This window comes from Tachypleus tridentatus, chromosome 13 (assembly GCF_004210375.1).
Source record: "Tachypleus tridentatus isolate NWPU-2018 chromosome 13, ASM421037v1, whole genome shotgun sequence".
NCBI classification, from domain to species: Eukaryota; Metazoa; Arthropoda; class Merostomata; order Xiphosura; family Limulidae; genus Tachypleus; species Tachypleus tridentatus.
In genome coordinates, this window is record NC_134837.1 from 49,069,669 (window position 1) to 49,086,678 (window position 17,010).

Genomic DNA, 17,010 nt, shown 5'->3' on the forward strand with positions numbered 1-17,010 from the left:
TTACTTTGAGGATAGAAGCTCAACAGTTGGACAGACTTCATCAAAAGGAGATGACTTACTCCAGTAAAAAAGGGAGTAATTGAAAAACTTGCAGATTATGGTTCAGAAGTTTATGCACCTATTCCAAGACAGGGTATTCTATATAACACATTAAAGGGTTTTAAAACAATTGAAAAAAACAAGTATTTAACAACATACAAGGGTAAGTCACAGAGTGTTTTTAAATCTTGTTTGTTTATTGTGCAAGTACTACCAATCATTTAAAAGTAACCATTTTCTTGGGTGATAATAATGATGTACTGAAAGTGAATTATATTTTACATGGTTAACAAAATATTTCAAATCACAAGCAATTTATTATTTATGAATCACAAAACTTTAATTAATTATTGGTGTATAATTAAAGGATAACGTTAAAAGTCTTTATAAATTAGAGTGGTTCAAAATTAAACTTTAATATCAAATTAGCATATGATTATCTTCAAAAACCTTTAACTACAACTTTTGTGTTTTACAAAAAGTGTGTGTGAAAAATCTAATTAAAAATGATTTGATTAAATCCAAATTAAATCTTTAAATGATTTTAAAAATCAATTTAGCATTTTTTCTGTCTCATCTATAACAAAATATTTCTTATTATAGTTGAAATGAATTATTTGTAAGGTGTTTGTAAAGAGAGTTATATTCAGCTATTGACAGAAGAAAATAATTTCTCTTAGCAAGGAGTGATAGTGAAGGAATATATATTAGTTCATCTGTTAAAAAGGTTATTTTTCTAGGTAAAGTTCAGTTTGCTTTTTCATAGTAGTCTTAACTTTCTTCATTTTAGGGCTTAAGAGCCTTGAGTCTTGGCTTTATGGTACTGGTAAGATAGATTCCATTCCATGTCCTCCACAAGTTAAGAGGGGCTTTTCAAAATCTGCTCGCTATAATAGACTGTTGACACAAATACATAAAGATATTGAAAGTAAGTTCTTATTTTAATGGATATCATTCAAAATATTTGCTATATGAAAATATATTTTACTTCTTTAATAACTGCCAAAGAACAATCTTTGAACAGAATACTTTCCACTTGGTATACTGAGAGTAGGATATATGCAGTGGTGGGATTCAGGGGGTTCGCAGGGGTTCGCGCGAACCCATTCTTAAAAATTTTTTAGCTTAGTGAACCCGTTGATGGCTTCAATTATACCGTCGAATTGTTGATGTCGTGGAAACATCTCCTTGAGAGAACCCCTTCTTAAAATTTTTGAATCCCACCACTGGATGTATGTATCTTTTACAGTAGTTTATTGTTTAAATAAATTTTTAGTGTTCAAGTTAAATGTCTCTTTACAACATGCATATTTTCTATTAATCCAATTGTAATTCATTACATTTCTTGTAACTTCTTTGTCTATCCGATAATTTTATGAGCTGTATTTCCTTTCTCACAAAGTACATGAATAATTATTTGAAGTTTATAGACCTGTAACACATTTACTGAAGCTGGTACATATGTGGTTTCCAAATGTTTTTTTCTGTTCACTGCATTATCTCATTACAGTCAATACTATCTATTCATAAAATAATCAGGGTTTCCCCCAGCTTCAAGTCTCTTTGACATCTTTAGGAAAACTGATACATAGGAGGCAGAAATAATTTATTTTCTGTATGGCAAGATATAGCAGAATGTTCACAGTTTGTCCCTTTGTTTTTATTTTATATTAATTCCAGTTGTAAACTTCTACAGCTTGTTGTTAAACTGTTTGTTTTTTATTTTGTTTATATTTAGTAATAAATGCTTTGAAGTTTTATCTAAAGTTTCAAATATCAAATATTTAAGTCACTTAAAATATCATGTTGTTTCTGATTTTAATTTTTGCACAATACAAAGTAATTTTCAAACTTTTTATTGGTGAATTGCTAATTATTTTTTTATCACCACTTTAATTATAAACATTTATTACTGAAATTGTTTTTTATTAATTATATTATTTCACATTTTAAAATTGATTGTAACAAATTTTGTTATTTTATTTCATATGTGTCATTGAAAAGCTGTTAAACTCATTTTAGAAAGCTAATTCAAAACATACATATAAATAAATTTTATAAACATTTTCATAATTAGTTGATTGAAAAAAGTGTGTAGCAAATGACTTTTTTATCTAAATGATGGTTTATGAGTAGAGAAATTTTAATTTGTATTCATATTGGAATTTTTTTCCAGGAGAAAAAGCTTTAGTGTGTCAATCTGCTACTCCTCTTCGATTTTTGAAAAAAGTTAAGAAACCAGAGACCTCTCCACATACATCTGCAACATCGGAAGAACTGGAAAAAGAAAAGGTAGCAATTGTTGTGCAACATTTTATTCATAGTAGAGCTGTGCAAAATCAGGGGAAATTTAAATTGGAGATTTTGTTTTTAATTCTAACTCTTAACAAGACATGGTATGGCTGATTTAAGGATTGCAAAATTCCACTCTCTTTAGATTTATCAAGTACTTCCCTGTCAAGAATGACTAAATTGAAAGCAAACACAGTAGCTTTTAATGTGGTCTGTATAAACTGAGATATATGTTTTAGTAACACCAATTTTATGTTTTGTCATTGGAGCAATCATTAACCCTTTGAGGGGGTGCTGTTTCACTACCATATAATAGCACTGAAGATTTTATTCGAAGTAAACAATGAAAAAAGAAATGTTTTTGTTCAAATTATATAATATATACATTAAAAATGTTGGAAAATTACACTTTTGTCTACATAAGCATAAAAGAAAGGTAAAAAACATCAACTGAATTAAACAAACTAAAATGTAGCTTGTTATTAGCTTTGAAGGTTCTTAAACATGCTGCATGCTTTAAACTTTTTTTTTCTGCAGTTTCAGGAACATAATTTTGTGTGTTTTTGATGTTCCAGATTAAAATTAGCTCAATTTGTAAGGTGTCTGATGCATACATAAAAATCACTTGAAAATGTGATTTAAGTTTTTTATTACACTTTTATAATGTATTTCAACTGCAAAATAAAACTTTCAACATAACAAATTAGGTACAATTTAATTTTGTAGTTAAAAAAGTTGTGATCAATTTTTTTATGCTGACAAGAAGGTTTTATAATCAAATAAATGTATATTTATATATACCTTTACTACTAATTATAAACTAGAACTAGTAAAAAATTAACTGTAAGCATCATTTGAAAATAATGTATTTAGAATGCTTAGTTTCTTTCTGAGAAAATTAAAAGAACTAAGCCTCAGACAAAGTCATTGTTTGACACCAACGATTGTTAATGTTATTATTTTTATGTTTAGATTTTTTTGCATGTCAGTATTGAATCCATAAATCATCAAAGTTAGCTCAAGGCAACATTTTAATATTCTGAAGCTTTTTTAATTTACAAAATATATTGATTATATAAATGGCAAATTTTACAGATCTTTGAAGAAAAGGATAGATGTAAAGATTTAATTGAAGAAGTATGTGGTACTCAGATCACATGCCAGTCAGAAGAAGAACAAAAACTTGTCTCTGTAGCTCTAGAGAATCAGCATAAAAACCAGAAGAAACAAGTATTTTAGTCTTTCTCTATTTTACTCTATGGTAGTAATGTATTAAGAATAGGAAATCAGGTTAACACGAGGAAAATAAATTATGATAAGTAGAAAAGAGGTCGCATGTGGATTACCTTCTACTTATCTGTTTATCTGATATATTAATAAAATAATACAAAAAGTAGAAAACAAATATTAAACTGCCTGTGTTTTATGTCATTCTGAGATAAAATGTTGCCAGACCTTCCCTGTTCAATAAGGAATTTGTTAAGTTTAGTATTATGTATCAATTCTGATTATCAGAATTGGGACAAAGTATAGTTGTGATATACAAATATCACAGATCTAACTGTTTCATAACTTGGAAAACAAACATAGGTTATTCCAAAAATAGCTTCTCTATTTTGAATTTTAATAAAACAATTATTATTAAGCATAAGTAATTGAAACTTTGTATGCATGCCAATTTCACTGAGGGGTTTATGATAATATCAAAATTAATGCAGTATGTGTATTTTATTAATTACTGATTGTAACTAAAACATTACACAAAGTTATGAAATATTTAAAACATGAAAATGATACAGATCTAGTAATAACTACGTTTGTAAATTAAACTGTATGGAAATGTACCAACATGTTTGGAGATGTTGAAAATCACTAATGGAAGTCATGCTGAACACTTATTATAAAAACTATTATGTTAATAAATATATCTATAGTAACCAATTAAACAGTAATTAATTGATAAGGCACTGAACTTACCCTTTCAACTATAAAGACAATATAATGTGGTGGTCAATTCCACTATTTGTTAGTAAAAGTACAACCCAAAATTTGGTGGTGAGAGCTGCCAGTTGCCTTCACTCTTATATCTGCATTTCATAATGAAGAATATTGACAGATAGCGTTAGTAGCTTTGCTGTAAACAGAGAACAAACAATTAATTAATAAAAGTTTACATACTAAATTAATTTTAGCATTATCCTAAAGTTGATACATAAACAAAGGTTTATGTATTTATGCTTATTAATAATGGCATTATTAACTCTTTAAAACCAAAATTCTTTGTGCTTTATTATAGAATTATTTTCATGGTTTCCTAATAATTATTTCCATACCTTATAAAATTTCAGTGTTCTTAATTTTGTGGAGAATAATGTACTTTGGATTACTTTAGACATAAACGTTATCAGACACTGTCACTGTCTGATAGATTTTTGGCTGGACACTGGTAGTATCTGCTCATGTTTAAGGAGTTATAACTCAAAATAGGAAATTTATTCACACTACTCAACTTTGTTTTTTGTCTATTTTACTGTTAAGCTTGTTACATATGGTCAGTCCAGTACATACGTACCTTCTTATAAAAATGCTTTCCTTGAGTCATTATTCGTATTGAAAATGCAACAAAATTTTGGATCGAATGTACATCGTACTTTCTTTTGTCATATAATATCTGTACTTACTGAGTCATTGAACAGTAAATTGACTATTATAATGGCCACATGGAAAGTTAAGAATATTGAAGGATTCTTTTCTCTCTTCTCTTTTAATAAGACTGATCTAATGGCTCATTTGGAGAAATTTTGATAGGAGCTAGGGTCAAACATAGCTTTGAGTCAAGCTAACTCATTGTCAGAATTGCTTTAGTGTTCATATAGTGACCTGGTCAGAATAGCATTAGCGCAGTTGTCTAGACATTGGCTTGTGTTGCTATTAACAGAGAAGTCACTAATGCAACAGAAATAGACTACTTGTTATTTTTAACTACTGTTGTTTTAATTGTGAATAAAGGAATTGGTTATATGCCAAAGTAAATTAGCTGTGTCTTACCTCTGTTCCTTTTGATCAATGTGACTCAACATAAACATTCGTCGAATTTCTTGTAACTATAACTTAATATTTTTATTCATTTTACCTAAGAACATCACCTTCCTAATCAATTAAGTTTATTTATTTACCAGTTTAACCACTTATCTGAAGTAATTAATTAATGAAATTTTAATTAAACCTACAGTGCTAATGTTGAATTTAAATTGAGCTATTGATTTTTTTAATTTCCCAAAGCTAGATGAACTACTAATAAATTTCAGTGAAAATATCAAAATAGAATAAGTATTTAATATGAATTTTGTAAGTTAGCTTTGCTCCTGTGAAGGAAAATACAGATTATCTTTTAAAGATACACAGTGAACATATGCATGAATTTTTTTTCCTAGGTTATACAATTGTGTTCTGAATGGAAAAACTAATGAATGCTTGAATATCATTAAACGTTTCAAAAAAAATGCACACTAATTAGCATTAGTTATTAATTAAATCTAACAACCTCTTTCAATGTTTTTTTTAAAATACACTTAGGACTTCATGAGTTTAGTTTGATTTAAAGTTTTATATAACTAAAAGTCTTTTCATGAAAATACAAAGGTTTGGTTCATAAAATCTGGAGAAATACTTTATCAGGAAGCTGTAGTGAATGACATGTTATCAGAACTAGAAGGCAAAACAGTTGGATCTCTTTTGCATTTCATCAGCAAGGGACTGATTTGGCTGCAGGATGAAAGAAAAATTCAAGCTGCAGTCATTTTGGCAGAAAGAGAACCAAGAATGCGAGAAGACAGAGAAGCAGGTCAGAGACAAGTTGTAGAGTGGAGACGTCAACAAGAAGATGAAATATTTAAACAGGTTTAAGGCTACATTTTTGTTTCTCTTGGTTCTGTTGTATATTATGGGTTAACTACAAATGTTTGGCAAACTTTCTATTTTGTCCAATGTTCTTAAGTACAATTTAACCACTGTCAACTATACAAGTTTTACAATATGCATAATCATATCTGTATGTCTGTGCTCAAATATTATTTTTAGGACATAGTTCTTTAAAACATTGCACTCATCCTGGAGAAGGCCATTTTTCAAATGTCTTTTTATCACATCGATACTAAATTACTTCATTTTATGATCACTGTACACAATTTTATTAATCATTTAGTATAATAATACAGTTGTTTCTATTAATGGTTTTTTATTTGCTTTTTTATATTGGTTGAAAATTTGTGCTCACAAACATTATACTTTTTTGTTTTTCAAGTCTAGGATCTTGTCAAAGATTTTATTTATAGTTGGAAGGTTTGTTTGTTAAATTCTCTTTGTGTAGTAAAGTTTTTCATTTCAACATACACTCACACCATTGAATTTTTATAAATGGGCAGTTTTGACCTGGATACCTTTCTGAATAAACATATTATTTTAGGTCTAAATAATATTTGTTATCTGCATTTCTCTACCATCAAGAATTAAAGATAAGTTTTCTTGGAAAATAAAATAATATATCTTAATACAAATCTAATTTCTTAGTAATAATCCATACAACTGTTGCATTTTACCAAACAATAAAATTGTTGTTCTATAAATTAGACCTTACTCTCTTTTAAAGATGAATCCAGGACACATCAAAATCATTCATGAAAATTGATCAGTTTTATTTTTTGTCACCTTGTACAGTTATATCCAACATTAAATATATCAAAAACTGTGTCATAGAATACTTACATGGTTATTATTTTGTTAAAATACTTTGTTAATAATTTAAGGACATAGAAATATTCTAGAAGAAATTAAAACTTCATGTTTATAAATGCATGTAAACTTTTAAACTTAACAAATGGTGCAGTAAGAAAAATATTAAAGTAAATATATACAGAAAAATTTTAAACATAAATTCTGAAAGAAATGAAAATGCTCAACCAGATTGTAGAATCGTATTACAAAATTTTGTTAAATTTGTTATATAAATTCACATTTACAATCATCTACAAAAGAAGCAAATTAAAAATGCATTAATCTCTACCTTTCAATATGGTACTTATCTTTTCATATAAGATTAGCTATTCTCGTTCAGTGCTGTCCACTATATGCAATTTTTTTCTTTACATGTGCTATAAGCCTTCTGCTCCCCCTATTGTAATCAAATGATTCACATGTCTATCATGTAAATTATCATGTGCCACTTCTCCACCAATAGAAGCATAACATTCATGATGCATTTGACTTTCTCTATACATCTTTACCAAACTAATGCCCTTTTTGGTTTGTTTAAAATTTCATGTCCATCTCTAGTATACTCATGAAGTAGTCATCATTTATTTCCAACTCTAATTTCTGTTAAGACTGTTTCTTAACTTCACTTTAATTCCAGTTTATTACATTCGTATTATTATTTACACTTTTTTATATATTTTGATTATTGGTTAACTCTTCCTCATTATGAATTCTAAAGCACATATTACCACTTCAGGAGTCACACCTGTGACTAGTACTATGTCTCAGGCCTCAGGTACAGGAGATTTATCCATGTTTATTTGCTGGGAAATTGAATGTTACACGAGTTAACTTCTGTCTCTGGACTTTCCCCTCACTTCCTCCCAAACAAGTTGAGCCTGTTCAAGTGGATGAGGACTTGGATCACATATTTACCCCTCATGATTATGCCTTCCCATGCCTATCTGAGGAGCCAGTTAGGCATAATATGGTCTTTTGGGAGTTTGTCTCTCAAATATGTGATGGTTTTATCTCTTTCCCCTATTTCTTGGGAACCTCATTCTTCCTCCTTACTGCATGACTAATCTTCCCATTTCTATTTGCCCCCCCACTTGCTTAGGTATTTGGGTACATGCTGACCAATTTGCCATGCAATTAAGTGATGTGATTAGCATGCCTCCCCCCATGGGCTTTGGATCAGTTTGTTATTGCATATTATTGTGCAGACTGTCCATTTCTGGACAATCAATTCTTCAGTTCCATTTTGCACATTTGACATGTATTCCCTAAGCCCCTTCTTCTTACCATAACAATTCTTTTACAGTATCTCTCTACCATCCATCTCCTCTCTGAGGATATCCACTGAAATGCTGAGGGGTTTTCCAGAGACATCATCTCCCTTCTTTTCTCTATGTTGGCTCATTTTGTTTTCTCAGCTCTGGCTTCACATATGTGGTTTCTCTGTTGTTTGGACCTTTAGGTTATTATACAACCTTAACTTGCATCCATTTACCATCACCTTACATTCAGGATTTACATTTGACCCCATATCTGTGACAATATGGGGTCTTTGACATGATCCCTGAGTCGTTGGAATCATGAGTTACATCAATACAAAAAAGTCTACCCTTTCCAACCATGTTGTCTGTTTGTCTCAGTTGAAGCCCAGTATTGCACCTATTACCTTTTCCTATCCCAACCCTTACCTGTCCCTTTTTTGGAGATGTCTCTTTTTGTCATTTTCTGTGATGGTACATGTCACATTGCCAACAGTATTGGTGACTATTCAGTTGGTTCTGGTCTGGATCATTAGGTTCTTCAAGTTTTATTGAAAGGATTCCTAATCCCAGTTTTCTTCTCTATATTCTGTTTCTTTCCCTCTGTCTCATGATCACTTGACAAGCCAGCATCTGTTGCAGGCAGTTCAAGAGCTACTATCTCAGTAGGCCATTGAATCTGTTCTACATCCTTCTCCAGGTTTTTATTCCAGATCTTCGTTTATATTATGAAAACTATGACCTGGAAGCCTATCAGAGATGCCCCACCTAAATCACTTTGTTCAACTGCTCTGTTTTGCCTTGGTGTCATTTCTAATTCTGCAGTTTGGATTTCCCCAAGCTTATGGATGATAAAGATGAGCATCACAAATTCTTATCTCCACATTCCTATATCACAATGGTCTCATTCTTATCTTCAGTTCATCCATCATGGGGTGGTTTATCAATTTTTCACACTTCAGGTTTGCTTCAGCCCCTTATTTCTCTTCTTCCTACCAGAATTTGTGCCTTCTCATCAGATTCAACACCCTTTTCCTTGCAGCATCTCGTCTTCATTGGCCATTGGAAAAAATCATAAAGTCGGGCATTTGGACTACAACTAATATGTTTGTCTCCCATTATTTACACCATATCACTCTTTCTTCTTTTTATGGTTTTTGTCTTCCACATGTGGCCTTTCTTCAGACTTCAGTACGACTTTTACCGGGTAAGTTTATACTCAAACTTTTCCTTTTAGGAGCCCTTGCTTCATTTACTCATTGTATGAATCCTGCTGTTTGGTGAGTGGTGCATGACCAGGTATTCTTCAACTTGAAATGCACATTGTACAGCCATGTTGACTCATGCTTTATCTTCCATGGCTTTGCAATGCTCACTGTTGAGATGGGAGCATTCCACAATATCTTTTATACGTGAATAATATTGTGATGTAATTGCTTCTTAAACATGCCTATTTCACACCATATCATCCATGGACTGCATTGGTAAAACAAAAAGGGAGAGTTGCCCATTCCTGCCATGCCCTGTCTTGGATGATTCAGTGTAATCTGCTTTTCAAAATAAGATTTCATGGTTACTATTTTAGATTCTCCAGACTCCCCAGTGCATTCTCACCCCTTTCTTCTAGTAGAACATGGAAGTCCTAATCACTTTCCAATTCCAAGTCACTGAAATGGCCAGCTATAGACTCACCCTCCTGAATGTTTTCTGCACAAAGATGGCTATAGCCATTCATTGCAAAGTAGGGCAGTAGTATTCTTTTGGAGTGAACGACTTGCTATCCTCCAATATACAGTATTCACTTACAAAGGAATTAGACATCAAATTGCAGTTCACCCCTTTAATTTGGAGCCCTCATTCTACTCTTGCATGCGTGTCAGTACTCCATGCCTACGTTTGGGATTCAGAGTAGAACCAATCAACATAAGTTGTCACACTTATTTATAGTTGTCTATATCTTTTCTTCATTCTTACTCCTTCAGTGTTGTGGGTAAGGAGGACTGTTCCAATTCTGTCATTTTTGCTATCCTCTTTGTATCTTGTTCCAAAGATGTTATTGCTTTTTGGATAATTCCAGTCAGTTTCACTTTTGGGAGAGTTAATTTATATTATACAGACATCCTTTTGATACTGAATGTTGGGTTCCTGGATTGATAGATCAAATCTAACACATCTCATGCTCAGTAGTAGGAGTGGTTCTAGGTTCCATCTGGTTGCTTGAACTTGGGTTGAAGATGGTATGATCCTCATCCTACCCCTTCATGAATGTCAGTTCATAGCAACATGAGTTTTGGATGTAGTTGACTTACCCAGTATGATCCATCACACCCTAGCCACTCTACACTTAGGGGCACATATTTTTTTGTCTGCTTTTGCCCTTTATGGGATTAAGTTACATATATGTTTACACAGCAGGATCATTGTTCTTCCACAGTTTTCTCCCACTGAGATGTGTTCCTCTTTTGCCACCCTTATCTACAACATATTTCATGGATAGACAAAGAGTATACCTGGTTCAAAAGTGGTGTGGTTCCCCTTATCAGATCTTCAGATCCGATTCTCTCTTTTCCAGGGGTATTCTTCAGATGATTTGGGGAAATACTTCTGTCATTTCCTTTCACCAGTCCCACCACCTAATACATATTGGATTCTAGCTCATTTTGGGAGATGAAAGAAGTGGTGTGTAGGAAGTTATATATTTTTCCTATACTGAAAATTTATTTCCAATATATACTTCCCACCCTTCCTTCCTACTTTCCTGCCAAACCTTGAAGTGATAGTTCTGTAGAGATGTATAAAGGGAGTAACCTGTATCATGTAAATATGTCATGTTCCTGTTGGTGGAGAAGTAATGAATGACAATTCACATGAGGAACAAGTTGTATTGTATAATACATGTATTACCAATTCCAATAGGATGGAGGAGAAGGCATGGGGCATGTGTAAAGAAACAATTTATATATAGAGGGCAGCACTGGACAAGAATAGCTAATCTCGTGAGTGGAGGGAAGTACCTCTTGAAATTACATTTTCAGTACAGAAAAATTATAATTTTTTCCATGTGACATTTTGTAACATGCAAAAACTTCATTTATTAACACTTCAGTGATATTTCTTTATGAAAATGTAAACAATTATAAAATCACAATTACTGACTGTTATGCCTCTGAGCCTCAATCCAATGGATATACATGCATTGGCATCAGATTTCTTATTTGTGTACATCCTTGTTATTATAACTATTCTATGTAAACTTGTATCCATAGAAATTTTCATTTGCAAACAAATATTTTTAAAGTTGAATGACAAACTTTAAAAAAAGCCATCTTTATCCTCCAGGTTGTGAAAGTTAATGAAGATACCTATCTAGAGAACATTATCATGGACAGTGCCATAGCAACTGCAGAAAATAAGGCACAAAAAGAAGTTCAACACTTGGTAGAAAAATTATCACAGATGATATCAGAAGAAATGTAATATATCTGTTATAGATTGTTTTGTAGGAGTTTTCCCTTCTGAATATGTTAAATAGCCTTAGTGTTTGCACTAATCCAGCGCCTATAGCAAAACCCACACTCACTGTCTATATATAGGCATGGTAATTTTGTCCAACCATGTACCATGAAGCTGTATATACTCTAACTTTTTAAAATATTTGTGTATCTTCATGAAATTTAACATACTTTTATTAAACACTACAAATTTTTTCTACATGAAAAACCATATTTTTTTAGTTAAGTATCTTTACTAGAGATTTGTCTATAAATTTACAAAGCCTTTACTGATCAACCTGAGTGCATGGTGATTTTCATGTTAAAAGTAACTTGTATTTTTCACCTTACTATTCTCAGATTTCATTTGCATAATTTATATAACCTTCTAAATGAATATGAAAAAGTTTTTCATCAAAAGTCCATTTCTTATGTATGATTTTTGCTTTACCCTAATGCTATGTATGGGCTCAATCCATTTGTCCAACCTTGTTACCACCATGTAAATATACAAAATAAATGTAAATATCCTTTGGCTCAATTGTTATGCAATATTTATAAAATCATAAAATATATGATTAGCAAGTAAACAGAATTACTGTACTGATTAAGACTGTTTACTCTTTTGAAAAATAATTAAACAGATCTAAAGATTAATTGAAAAGTTAATAGTCTATAAGTGAATAATAAATATAACAATGTTATCGATTTTAATGCATTGTTTTAAACAGATATATTAGTGTGTCTGTGTTACTTCTAATAAATATACAACCAACCTTCCAAACTTCTATAAACATATGTGTCTTAGAATATGTAAAAACACAGACTATATACACAGAAAAACCACATCAAAATTTACAAAGTAGCATGACATTTTATATAATATTAGTTCAAGAAATCTGTTCCTTTAATTATGTATTACTTTTTTTTTCAGGTATAGTTATATCAAAAGGAAAGAAATGGTAGCTGAGTTAGTTCATTGTTTCCTAATTCCTGAAGTGAATAAGAAAGCTATCAGGAAAAGAAGTAAGATAAATCTTGTTATTTTGCAAGGGTTCTATTAATGTAATTTCACTCTGTTAGATTTTACCATATCAATGCCAGCTCATATAATAACCTCAGTTTTCACCTTGATGTTACATTGTTTAGATAAAAATCTGAGTCACTTGTTAACCTTTACAACTACTTCCATTGTTATATTTTCATAAACAAAGAAACACTGAAGAATTAAAAAGTCACCTATATAGTAGTTACATTCTGAAGTTGATTTACCCATGATATTTTCTTATTTATTTAATTTTTTTCAATATTATAATGAACTTCAATTTATTGAATGTATGATTGAGAATATTTCAAAGCCTTGTGATGTTTCAGTTAGCATCTTTTGCAACATGAACTAAGAATAAAGAGTATACACTGAATTGTGTTTGATATTTTGGTATTAACCTTGACCTTCTGATGACTGAACAGATTTATTTAATTATGGAACTTGTATCATTACATATATATTTTTCTTTTTATCATTAATGTGAAAGTTATTGTTGCAGTTTTAAAAAATAGAATGAGGTGTTTTTTATTATGTTTATGTATTAATTATTACTACTGATTACACAATGTTTTTTTTCTTCTAAGTCTGCTTCCACTTTAATGTGTTGTTTTCACACAGACAATTTTAAGATTGGAAGGAATTGATATTTAATAATTATAATGATTACAGCCAACTTAATGATTCTGTTCAGTAGTAGACTCTAGTCATTAAGAGAGCTAGGTTTGAAGAACTGTAGTTTATTTTAGTTTTTGTGTCTAATTTTCCTTCAGTACTCTTAACCAGGTTTTGTTAACTTCTACTGATTTGTATTTCATGAGAGATCAGAGTTGTCATTCGATTTTTCTTGGCACTAATACTGCAGTTTATTTGTCAGTGTTACGGAATATTTTGCTCTTATGTCTATAGTAATTCAGATATACAATATACAAGTTTATGTTATCTATATTGTTGTAAGAAAAAATCAATTTCTCTTACTTCATCAGTACCATAATTATGTTTATAACAGTAGGATAATATTTTAAGATAGAATGATTGAATATTTTAAGAACTTTATCAGTACTACCTTTTAATGTTCAGTGGCCTCAAAAGAGTGAAAGTCATGACTGACAAATTTTCTTCTTTGCTGGTTTATAATCCCAAGAGTTCAACTAATTTCTTTTTTATTAACAAATCAGTGAAGTGAAAATAAAATTAGCATTCCAGTAGCTTTCATTTAGCAGCATCTAAAACTCAAATCAAACCAAGTCGTTTTCACTCCATCAGAAAATTTCTGAAATCTGTTGATAACTTACCACATTTCAAAATATATACAGTATCAAGTAAGAAACTCCACCACTGGTTAAGTATGTCCATTCTTGGAACATGAGATGTTTTTTTTATGTTTCAAGTCAACCTTCTTTGTACAAAGCTTTTAAATATTGATAATTATTAAGTTAGTGCTGTTTCACAGAAAACATAGGACTTGATTTTTTTTGTGGTCACATTGGAAATGTTGATTTTTACTTTGTGATAATATAGAAAATTGTATATCACCTTCATTCTTTTATTGTTGTCCCCCAGTGTCACAGCAGTATGTCTGTGGACTTACAATCTAGGTGCTGATATTCATGGTGAGCAGAACACAGATAGCCAATTGTGTAGCTATCTGCATAATTACAAATAAATCTTATAATGTTTCACTTATTTTATTTTACTTTATTAGATTAAGTTACTTTCATTACTGATTTATGTGAATATGCTTTTCTTTTCTTTTCTTTTTTTATTAGGTGACTTTCAACAAGAAAGATACCGACATGTGGTTCAAAATATCTTATATAATACAACTGATCATTTGGTCAATGAAACCAAGTTAATTGACACAATTCAAAACACTGAAAAAATATATTGCATCTTAAAATGTTTCAAGCCTGTAAATCTGTCGTCTGTGAATGTAAGTCATAAAAATGTTCTTGATCCGGTTATACAGGGCAAAAGTACTGATGAACTTAGCACTGCAGCCAAACAACGTGATCATGAACAAGACAAAAACACTACTAAGTTAAACAACTCAGCTGAAAAGCATTATGAAAACACATATTTTAATGACTCACCAGTTCATATACAGAATGTAAATTCAATAAACTCACTTACTAAACTTGTAAAAGCTAAAAATGTAACGAAACAACTCACTGACCAGGACAAGGATGAGAATGTTATTAAACAACTTCTTGACCATGAACGTGAAGATATAATGGAACAGCAATGTGACCTTCAATGTGATGAAAATATAGTGGAACAACTTGCTGATTCTGGACAGGATGAAAATACAATAATACAACTTGCTGATTCTGGACAGGATTAAAATACAATAATACAACTTTCTGACAATTGAGAGGATGAAAATACAACAGAACAAGATGTTAACCATCTAAAAAATTAAAATAAAATGGAACTTGCTGACTATGGACAATACAAAAATACTATAGAATAACTCAATGACCATGAATGAAAATATAAAAAGCAACTTGCTGACTGTGAACATGATGAAAATACAATAAAATAAAATATTTATCAATTGCAGAATTAAAATACAGTAGAATTGCTTGCTCCTAGTGAATAATATAACAATTTAACTCAGCTGATAATTGTCAAAATTAAAATACAATAACTTCATCCAGTAAGTTTGGTTATCCATAGACAGGATTAAATATTTTTTGAAAAGAGTAAAAACTGAAACTAAGTGTTTTATCCAGATAACCTAGACTACCATTTTAAACCAGTTTTTACTTCTACATATCTCTAATACGAAATAAGACACAACTCATCTGAGTGGACACACTGAAAAACAGCTCAACTGACTAGATAGAATGAAAATTGATCTCATTTAAACAAACTCGGTATGCCACAAACAAGATCAAATACAACTCAACCAACTGTAGTTGTGATGAAACACTTCACTACTGACTGGATAGAATAAAAACAGATTTTGATTAAATAAATTCAGTAGACTATGAACAGGATCAAACACAAACTCAAAGGACCATGAAACTCATCTGAACTGACATGATAGTATGAAAGTGGATCCCTTCTGAACCAACTTAGTAAACCATGTACAGAATCAAACACAACTGAGCAAATCATGGACAGAATGCAACACAACTTAGCTGATTGGGCAGGATGAAAGGTCATCTGAATTAAACCCCAAAAATCACAAATGGGAGTTAACCATAACTCAGATTACTCAAAAGAATGAAATACAACTGATTGACTGACCAAGATGAAAACATATTTTACTTAAACAAACTCAGAAGGCCATAAAAAGGAACAAATTCACAACTCATCAGGCCACAGATAAGATGAAACTGAACTCAGCTGACTAGACAGGATAAAAACTCAAGTAAAAAGGTTGAAATAAAAGAGTAAAAACTTGCTGAATTTGGATGCTTATAGCTTTTAATTATGTTATTTTTCTTCATAGTAATTTTGTGTTATTGGTAATATATTTTGTAAATAAATTCTCTAATTTAAACAATGAAAAGAAATTTTTGTACTGTTTTTTTAAACTTTTCTATCTATCCAACTAAATTTTTTAAAAAATTGGGAAAAAAACATGCCACTAGAAATTTGTAACCATGCATGTTTTATGGAAATAAATATTTAAATGATTAAAAGTCTACTATTCATTCAATTATTTTTCTACTACATTTAGTATAGAAAAATTTTAAAAGTCTGTATATTGCCCTACATCAAGTTATTCACAAGATTACAATGTATATATGGAACACACATCAAAACCTTAAGCAATTTTTCCAGAAATGCTACTTGCCTTTCTGCACCATTTAGAGCTATTACTTTCCACACATCTCCTATGTAATTTCCTGCTCATGCCACAAGCTTTGAACAAAGTCGTACTGTATTGCACCAGCCTATGGTATAATCTTTATAATACTGTAGCCATCCACCAATAGAAGACAACCTTTATCCACAGTTATCCCCTTGAGCACTAACATATCATTATACTCATTCTTTTCTCAATACTACCAATGTTCAGACACTTTTTTTCCTGTGAAATTCCTGTTTGTTACTTCCTCTCTGCTGGGCTAGCCCCATCATGACTAGATTGGGGAATTGT

The 17,010-nt window shown here is 30.8% G+C and overlaps 1 protein-coding gene across 1 annotated transcript; it reads left to right on the top strand.

Annotated features, from left to right (window-relative positions):
• Nucleotides 1–54: 54 nt before the first annotated feature.
• Nucleotides 55–16,543, top strand: LOC143237830 (cilia- and flagella-associated protein 91-like). The gene is made up of 8 exons (XM_076477471.1): nt 55–202; nt 830–967; nt 2,216–2,331; nt 3,427–3,561; nt 6,010–6,231; nt 11,700–11,833; nt 12,786–12,877; nt 14,666–16,543. The coding sequence occupies exons 5-8, from the start codon at nt 6,028–6,030 to the stop codon at nt 15,238–15,240; spliced, it is 1,005 nt and encodes a 334-aa protein (XP_076333586.1). The 5' UTR covers nt 55–202; nt 830–967; nt 2,216–2,331; nt 3,427–3,561; nt 6,010–6,027; the 3' UTR covers nt 15,241–16,543.
• The last annotated feature ends 467 nt before the right edge of the window (nt 16,544–17,010 follow it).

Bases quoted from the DNA above. Each gene is read 5' to 3' on its own strand.
- LOC143237830 (XM_076477471.1), top strand. From the start codon at position 6,028: ATGTTATCAGAACTAGAAGGCAAAACAGTTGGATCTCTTTTGCATTTC. The intron at 6,232-11,699 runs GTTTAAGGCTAC...TTTATCCTCCAG, and splicing joins AAGATGAAATATTTAAACAG to GTTGTGAAAGTTAATGAAGA. The intron at 12,878-14,665 runs GTAAGATAAATC...TTTTTTTATTAG, and splicing joins GAAAGCTATCAGGAAAAGAA to GTGACTTTCAACAAGAAAGA.